Consider the following 9,548-nt stretch of genomic DNA (forward strand, 5'->3'; position numbering starts at 1 on the left):
CAGTCAGTCACACAAGTGCCTGGTATATAGATACATAGATTTACTTAATTGGTTATTTAAATATTTAATTGTTTAATTAATAGAAAGAGACATAGATCCAAGATGGTGAAGTATCAGGAAACAGTACAATTAGACTCTCATCATAACTGTTCCAAACAGGTCTAGACAATACTCCAGGCCAAATCCTAAGAGAGAAATCCAGAAGAAGTGCTTGTTGAATGACTAACCAACAAGTCAGTGCAGTGGATTGGGGGCAAGAGACTAAATTGGGCAAAGAAGGAGATTCAAGGAAGTGAGAAGACAGTTTCTATGTTCTGGGAGAACACACAGAAAATGGGCATATTATTAACAGGAACAGTGGTTTATGCTGGAGAGTGAGGTTCCTTATCACCGTAACTTCTTGGAGGAAGGCTGGGGAGGAGACGGCAATGGGATTCAGGTGGGCCAACGGGCGGCGGGTGGGAGGACTTCAGGAGGGAGCGATGACCCATGCACATGAAAGCTCAGAGGGAGGAGGGAGGAAAGACGGGGTTCAGCAAGCTGAGGCAAAGAGATAGCGATTCTAGGCAATGGGTGAGGCCTGGGAAATCACCGCAGGCCAATTATCTTTCTCAAGAGTCACACAGATGCTTTCCCTGTTGGATTTAGCATTGGTGAGAGGAGTCTGGCTGACAAAGGAAGCTCTCTGGTGATGGCGTGAGAGGTTGCTTTTCCATAGGACTGAATAGTTATACTCTGGAGATCATCTAAGCCATTTGGTAAAGGAGGAAAGAGGTTCATAGTGGCCAAGTTCATTCAGGAAATAACTAGACCAGATTCAAAAACAGCCTTTCCAGGCTCCAATTCCAGTCTTCCAGGGGTAGAGAGGAGGCTTGGCTTTCAGGAAAACCCAGTAAATCAACTAAAGCAGGAGAGCCAAAGGGTAAAGGATGGTGGTTTTATTTATATTTATATACATACACATATGTACACATTTATCTATACATGTGTATAGACTCATACACATGTATGTATATATATTTAAACTTCATTATTATATTTTTTCCAGATTATAAGTAGATACAACTTTAGATGATTATTTTCTGGCATTTTGTGATCCATTTTCTCTCCATTCCTCTCATCCCATCCCTAGACAATAAGCAATTAAGATATCGGTTATATATGTGCTCTCATACAATTTGCATTTCCATGTTCTTCTTCATGTTTTAAAAGAAGACATGTTGCTTCTGCTAGGAAAAAAAACTCATGAAGGAAATGAAGTAGAAAAAAAGTGGAATATATATATATATATATATAAATAGGTTAAACATTAAAATATTGTTATTTTAATTAGGTTAAAAAACCAAATGACATCTTTACAGGCTCTTTGACAGCAAAGTGTCTCACCATTCATACTTCAAGGTGATACAGGATTCCCTGAAAGATGAAACAACTGGGATGGGCATTTTGTTTTTATTTTTTACTGATAATAAACATCAGGTGACACATAAAATGGAGATTTTTCTGGCTACTGACATGGAGGAGATCCAGCTCAGAGCTGTGGATGGGGAAGTCCCTCAAATGCTCTTGTTCATGGAGTAAAGTGTGCTCATTTGATCTGTCACCAAAGGAGTTTGGATATAAAAAAAAATCTTGTAGGGGAGCAACTAGGCGATACAATGGATAGAGTGCCAGGCCTGGATCCAAGAGGACCTGGGTTCAAATCTGGCATCAGATACGTCCTAGCTGTGTGACCCTGGGCAAGTCACTTAACCTCATTTGCCTAGCCTTTGCCCTTCTGTCTTAGAATTGCTACTAAGTCAGAAAGTGAGGATTAAAAAAAAAAGATTGCATAGATGAAGATCATGTATTTCCCTAATTTCAACAGGCATTTGGATGGATATTCTATAGAATTATAGAAATTAAACACCAGTTTGTATAAGTGGGACAGATGGACAATGAACTGAGCTCCAAGTTGAAAAGGAGGAGGAGAGAGGTTTGTTTGGCTTTCAGGAAATTACAAAGCTTTCCCTGAAAAGTAAAGGTCCATCTTTTCAACTCTAATAATTTACCAGTGTTGCTATGTGGTTGTAAGACTTAGGACACCACCTGCCTCCAAGAAACCAAAGATAAATTTCACACAAAGAGCAACAGAGAAGTACAGGATGGGTCAGTCAGTTGATCAGCATTTATTAAGCATCTGCTATGTGCCAGGAATGGTGGAAAACACTGGAGATGCCAAGAAAGAAAAAAGTCAGTCCCTGCTCTCAAGGAGCTCCCAGGCTAGTGGGAGAGGCAATCGTGTAGAAACAAGCTATACATGGGATGAATTGGAGCTCATCCCAGAGAGAAGCCACTAGAATTATAGTCATTTTCAAGAGAGCAATTTCAGCACAATGATGAAGTCAGAAGTCAGAATATAGTCAAGGAGAGAGAGAAAAAAAGGGAAAAGGAAGCTATTCTTGTAGAAGGTCTTCTCATGGAATTTAACCATAAAAGATAAAGAAGTGTTGGGTGATAACTAGTGGGAATGGGAGCAGATGGGTGGCTCAGAGGAATGTTAGAGAGAACAACCTGCTGGGGAAGATGGGCTGGAATGGGATCCCTAGTACGGGTAGTGTTTGCTTTGAGGAGGAGAAAGACCATTGGATTATGTGGGACAGAGATCCAGGAGGCAATGGCAGAAAGCATCTGAGAGAGATGAGGAGAGTGGGAGAAGCGTAAGCTCTTGGCCAGTGGTTTCAATTTCTTCAGCAATATGTGAGACAAGGTTCTCCGCTGGGACACTGGGGGTAATAAAAAGGTATGAGGGGGAAGAAAAGGTTCAGAAATGTGGCTTTGATGAGTAGGAGATTGAGCTAATTAGTGAGGTATACACGGATCGCCTAGCTACAATGAGGACCCAATTGAGGTTATATAACATAAAATTTTAATATACCCTTTCGGTACAGTTTTGTGATTTTTCTCCAACTTTACTCAGTAGCATTTGAGTATGAGTGAAGAGAGTTGATAGTGGCGGTGGTTCAAGGCTGAGACTTGGCAGGAAGATTGGTGATAAGAGAAGGGGGCAAGGGATTCAAGAACTGGTTCACCAAGGGGTTAAGATGGGCAAGAGAGGACAGTGTAGCTAGTGTTGGGGTGATGGCCTGCGAAAGAACAGAGAAGGGGAGAGATTGGAGGTCATGGTGTGGATGGAGAGCAGGGTCTGGAATTGTAAGGCTGAGGGAAAGGTGGAGTAGCAATACATTGTAATTAGATAAAGGGATTTCAGAAATTGTGGACATTTATAGGTGATAACAAGATAAAAGGCATCTTTATGTGAGGTTAAGATGGGGTGGAAAAGTAGGTCATACGAAATGAGTTAGTTCAGAAACTGTAGCATTAGGGTGTTCTTTTTTTAAACCTTCACCTTCTGCCTCAGAATCAATACTATTCATTCTCAAGCAGAAGAGCAGTAAAGGCCAGGCAATTGAGATTAAGTGACTTGCCCAGGATCACATAGCTAGGAAAGAGGTTGAAACCAGGACCTGGTTCTCAATCCATTGATCCACTTAGCTGCCCCATTAGGGTTTTTAAGGAAAAATCAATATGAATGTTGAAGTTCTATAATATGAGGGCAGGAGTTGAGGAGGATGGATAAAAGCCAGGCAAAGAACTCAATGAAGAAAAAAGAAGATCTAGAGGTCAGCAGAAAACAGCTACTAGAATTTTGATTGGGTGGTAGATATGAATTGAGTGAACCTCAAAGAAGGAAAGTTTGCTGAGTAATGAAGGTAGAGGGAGAGCCTGGAAATAGCAATGGGGAGCAAAGAGCATTCCAGCCCCCTCACCTCCATCAGCAAGTAGGAGAAGGGAATACGAGTGGTGAAAGTACAATCAAAACTAGCAAGGGAGGCTGAGTTATCAGGAGGGAGCCAGAAGATGGAAGGAGGGTGAGTAGGAGAGTGAGATGGATGTGGGTGCAAGCAGGCTGCTCCAAAGAAGAGAAGGAGCAAAGGATGCCATCATGGAATTGTTTGACAATTGTTTGACAAGAGGAAAGATAAATTGGTTCTATGAGAAGAGCAGTGGACAGAAATGCTTCAGTGGGATGCTTGAGATATTGGGAGAAAGTAAGGAAGACCTCCAGTATGTTGGATATAACCTCCCCTGTGAACTTTTGGGAGAATATGGAAAAGTCACATTGGATGGGTTGTGCTTTGCATTTTGGGAAGGAACTCCAAACTGTTGTGATCACAGATCCCTTTGAGTACTATTTCAACTAAATTGTTACTTTTTAGTAATGATGGGCTCTTAGCAGGGATGTTGTGCTTCTGACGAGGTCAGGGAAGAATAGATTTGCCAGAAGCTTCCTTATGGAGCTGATCAAGAGAGCTTTAAACCAAAATAATCTTCTATGACTTATGGGTCTGTCACTGCTCTGCTGGAAAACATTCAATGGCCTTTTATAGTCTCTGAGATAATACAACACTTCCCACATACATCTGCTTAGCAGAATGCGACAGAGTTGTGGGTATGACAGAAGAAAAATATAAGAGGAGATTGCCAGTAATGTAGGAAAAACAATAGCCTGGAAGTCCTAGGAGCAGTAATAATAACAATGTTCTCATGTGCCAAGGTACAGTGTATGAATGATAAAATAAACTAGAGATCTTCGTTTGAGGTGGGAAATTCCATGCCCTTTCATCAAGGTAGATGGCTGATGGTTAAGGATGTTAGAGAGGGTACACTAAGTAACCTGAGTTATCTGCAAACTCCACGATTGTGTGATTCCATTCAAATCCAGATTATTTAAACACAAATGAGGTGGATATATAGACAATTTATTCATTTCCTGAGTTGTGTTTTTTTTTTTTAAGACAAACAGAAGTTACAAGCAAGAACAGAAAATTCAATTCAATTCCACAAGAATTTAAATGCCTACTACCAGCTGGGCACTGTACTGAGCTACAAACCAATCCCTGCTCTTAAGGAGCTTATATCTTAATGAGGAAAAACAACATGTGTTTAGATAATTAAGTATAAAATGTATATCAGTTAGACCCAAAAGAGCAACATATATCCCAAGCATGTCACAGAGACTAACATACAGAATGAACTAGTAGTATATGGTAAGAACATTGGAATTCAGGAGACTTGGATTTAAATTCCGATTTTTGATACCAGCTATGGGATGGGCGAATCTATTAATTTCTTTGAGCCACTGCCTCCTCATTTGTGATATAAGGATATGAATTTTTTTTATGCTACCTACCTCTCAAAATTATTGCAAGGAAAGCATTTTGTAACCTTAAAGCATTAAATAAGTAGGAGATATTGTGAAGGCTAAGGACAACAGAAAAGGCAAGGGGAGACATCAACGTTGGGGGCAAAAGGAAAGTTAAAGAATGGATAGGTTTGGGGCAGCTGGGTGGCTCAGTAGATAGAGAGCCAGGCCCTGAGACAAGAGGTCCTGGGTTCAAATGTGGCCTCAGAGACTTCTTAGCTGTGTGATCCTGGGTAAATCACAACCCCAATTGCCTAGTCCTTGCTTCTGTGTAAGATAAGGGATTTAAAAAAAAAAAAAGAATGGATAGGATGGAAAAATGACAATGAATGACAAATGAAGGATAAATCATGTTTTCTTTACCAAGGAAAATTATTATTAGACTGGGAGGTACAGAATAAAAATGGTTAAGAGGAGATTAAAACCAGAGAAATGAGATGGCAAGAGAGTACCATTTGCCCTCAGTGAATTCCAACCATTAACCTTTTTTTATGAACATTTAATTTAAAAATTTTTAAATATTTTATTTTCCCAATTACATATAATAACAATTTTCAACATAGGTTTTCTGAAATTGTAAGATCCAAATTGTCTTTCTCCTTCCCTTCCCTCAAAAAAAAAAAAGTTAATGGTTAGAATTCACTGAGGATGGTAAGCAGTTTGATCTGGGTTTTACATGTATTATCATTCAAAGCATACTTCCATATTGGTCATGTTGTAAGAGAACACTCATATAAAACCAAAACTCCAAAATAAAAACACAACTCTGATCTGCATTCCCACTTTGACATTTCTTTCCCTCAGAATTGTCCTGGACCATTGTATTTCTGAGAATAGCCAAGTCTTTCACAGCTGACCATTGTACAATATTGCAGTTACTGTGTATAATGTTCTCCTGGTTCTGCTTATTTCACTCTGCATCAGTCCATGTAGGTCTTCCCAGCTTTTTCTGAAATCATTCTGTTCAACATTTCTTATAATGCAATAGTAGCACAATAATATTCTATGGCCATCACATACCACAATTTGTTCAGCCATTTCCCAATTGATACCAACCATTAATTTGATAAAATGTATATCTCAGGGCATTTACACACTGGAGTGTACCCACAGAAAGGAGGCCATCAGTTGAAGGACTAGAATGTTTAACCTGAAGAAGAGAAAATTGGGTAGGGGGAGCAAAGGAGAGACAGGATAGCTATTTTTACACAAAAAGGGATTAAATTTATCTTAATAGGCCCTTGCTGGGGAGCCAGAAGCCCTGGATGCTTTAGAGAACCAGATTTGGGGTCCATATTAAGACAAACTTCCTAAAAATTAACGATATCCAAAAGTGGAATGGGTTGTCTTAGGAGCAAGTGAGTTCCTTTCATCAATGGTCTTCATGTAGAAGCTAGATAGTCATTTAACCTAGCATATTCTAGAACAGGGGTTCTTAATTTGAGGCCCAGGACCCTTATTTCAATATAACTGGGTTTTGATTTTTTGATTTTATTCATTTAAAAACGTTATTCTGAAAAGGGGACCATGGAACTCTATCAGACTGCCAAAAGGATCCAAGACCTAATAAAGGTTAAGAACCCCTGGTCTAGAAGGTATTCCTGCTCAGACAAAGGTTGAATTCTATTACCTTATTCCTCAAGAAAAGTCCCTTCTCAATTGGAGAGTCTGTGAATTTATAACTTTGGAAAGCATAAGGATCCCAACCTCTAAATGTCTCAGGACCATTCCATATCTTCATAGAACATTAAGGCTAGAAAGTAGCCTGGAGATCATCTAGTCCAAATCCTTCTGCTTGCAGATAAAGAAACTGAGGCCAAGAGATGTGACTTTGATTTACTTAAGATTACATAAAAAGTTAATAGAGGGAAACATAGATCCAAGACGGTGGAGTAGCAGGAAACAATACAACTAAACTCCCATCCATAATTATTCCGAACAGATGTAGAAAATATACCAGGCCAGAGAGAAATCCAGAAGAAATGACAATGAGTTCTTTGTCCAGCCCAGGGCAGCACAGGAAAATAGAAAGGTCTGTGGATCATAGAAATAGGGTTGGACCAGGAACGTACTGGATGAAGCATCCCAGCACCCAGGGAGAGGCCATGCACCTTCTCTCCAGAAGTGCTGCAGAGCCCAGGCCTAATATAAAGTTCAAAATCAGACAGTAGATTGGAAGAATGGGCAAACAAAAAAGAAACCCACCATAAAAAGCTACTATGTTGACAGGGAAGACACAAACACAGAAGAGGATGAGTATAAAACATCTACAAGTGATGCCTCAGAGCAAAATACAGATTGGACATAAACTCAACTGGAATTCCTAGAAGACATGAAGTGAGAGTTTAAAAAAAAAAGTGGAAAATGTTTTTGTAAATGAAATGAGAGTGCTTGAGGAAAATTTTGGAAAAGAAATGAGAGTTGAGAGAGATGAAAGGGAAGAGGAATACACCGAGAGGTGGCAGGGAAAGGAAAATTATTTCAATAGTTAGGATTCACAATTAGGCATCTATTCAAACAAGGAGGAGAGAGGGGTGAAGGATTCAAACTGTAGAACGAGATAAATTTTGTTTTTAGATATGGCCAATGTGGAAATTTGTTTTGATTGACTATACATGTTTGTAATTGGGTTCATTTTTCTTTAATTCTTAAACTGGGGGAAGGGTTAAAGTGGAGAAGGTAGGATGGCATAATTTAAAGGATTGAAAAAAAATATATAATTAAAAAGAAAATTTCTATAATGATGGGGACTCAAATCCAGCTCTCCTGATTCACTGCGAAGTGCTCTTTCCCTAATGCCATACTGCCTTGGTCAGTATCCTAATTAAGAACCGATTACTTTATGGTTATTCATTTGTCCCAAGGAGAAATTGAGCTAAGATGGGATCAGGGACTGCATATTTGCTGGAGGTAGCCACACACAGAATATGGCAGAGGGAGAGTGAGAAGGCCTAATACCAAGAATCCAGGAGTTTAGGACAAAATTGGCGAGAACCTAAAATGTTATCTGTTGAGGTGGGTGAGAAGAGGGTGGAGCCGAATCGATCTGTGTACAAATTGGTGGCACAACTGGGTGTGGGGGACAAAGGTCTGGGGTTGCTACAGAAATTGAAAAAGAGTAGTTATTATTAGTAGCAATGATCATGACTGTTAATGATCAATACTGTTAACGTTCAGGGTCACTGTGTGGCCATTTGTTCATTCCATAAAGGAATTAATCGTGTGACATGGAAACTCAAAGAGCAGATGTTTCTTAATTCTAAAGATGTTCTAAGTTGCCTAGGTAGACTGGGGAAAGAGTGAGCAGAACCAGGAAGGTGATAACTGCTGTGTACTGTGTAGTCCTGGATAGGTCAATAATTTCTCAGTGTCCTAGGCAACACTCTAAGACTGTCAATTATCAAGAAGAGGCTGGCCTGGCATCAGCAGAGGTGGTTTCCTCACCTAGGAATTGTTTTTAACCAATGAAATAACAAGTCCAGTCTCTATCCTATGCCCATAGTCTTCCCTGGTCAAGCCATATCCAGAGTCCTGTGCTTAGGGTGATCTATCCCATAGGATAATGGGGAGCCTTCAGTTCATGTCCTACAAGGATCAGTGGAAGGAAGTGGGGATGTTTAGCTTGGAGAAAAGACATGAGCATTAGGGAGATAGCATAACGAGGGCAATTTTCAAATATTTGAAGGGTATGGAAAGGAGATTATTTAACTTATTCTTGGCACTAATGGACAGAAGGGGTACTGGGTAGAAGACGATGCAAAGAAAAAAACTTTCTTTTAACAAATGGAGACAGACAAAATGAATTGGGTACCCAGGGATGGAGAGTAGGTTTCCTTTCATGGAGTTCTTCAAGCAGAAGCCTCCTTCAAACAGAAGTGGGTGACCATTTGTTGAGAATGTTGTAGAAAGGATTCTTGTTCAGTTATGGGTTGGATTCCGAGCTCCCATCCAGAGCTTAGATTTTGTGATTCTCTGTGAAATATTCATTGAATGCCTACTATATACCCATCTGTTTGGTTTCTTTCCTACTCAAACCTGAAGCATGAATCCTTTCCACAGCATCTTGGACAAATAACTCTTCAACTTCTACTTCAGTATTTCCAGAGATGGGAACTTTTTGCCTCCATTTTTCTAATGCTCTGGAAGACTGCTGGGGTCATTGTAGGATTGATCTGGTAAAAAGAGAGTTGGAAAGGAGGCCATGAGGTGGCTCAGTATATATATATATATATATATATATATATATATATATATATATAGAGAGAGAGAGAGAGAGAGAGAGAGAGAGAGAGAGAGAGAGAGA

General features: G+C 39.7%; 1 protein-coding gene across 1 annotated transcript in view; it reads left to right on the plus strand.

Moving 5' to 3' along the window:
* Nucleotides 1-364: 364 nt before the first annotated feature.
* AMPD2 (adenosine monophosphate deaminase 2) overlaps nt 365-9,548 on the plus strand; it is a 28,985-nt gene continuing 19,801 nt past the window's right edge. The window contains exon 1 of the mRNA XM_044675508.1: nt 365-439. Coding sequence (XP_044531443.1) covers nt 365-439 — 75 coding nt within the window. The remainder of the gene's footprint in view (nt 440-9,548) is intronic.

This window comes from Gracilinanus agilis, chromosome 4 (assembly GCF_016433145.1).
Source record: "Gracilinanus agilis isolate LMUSP501 chromosome 4, AgileGrace, whole genome shotgun sequence".
NCBI lineage: Eukaryota > Metazoa > Chordata > Mammalia > Didelphimorphia > Didelphidae > Gracilinanus > Gracilinanus agilis.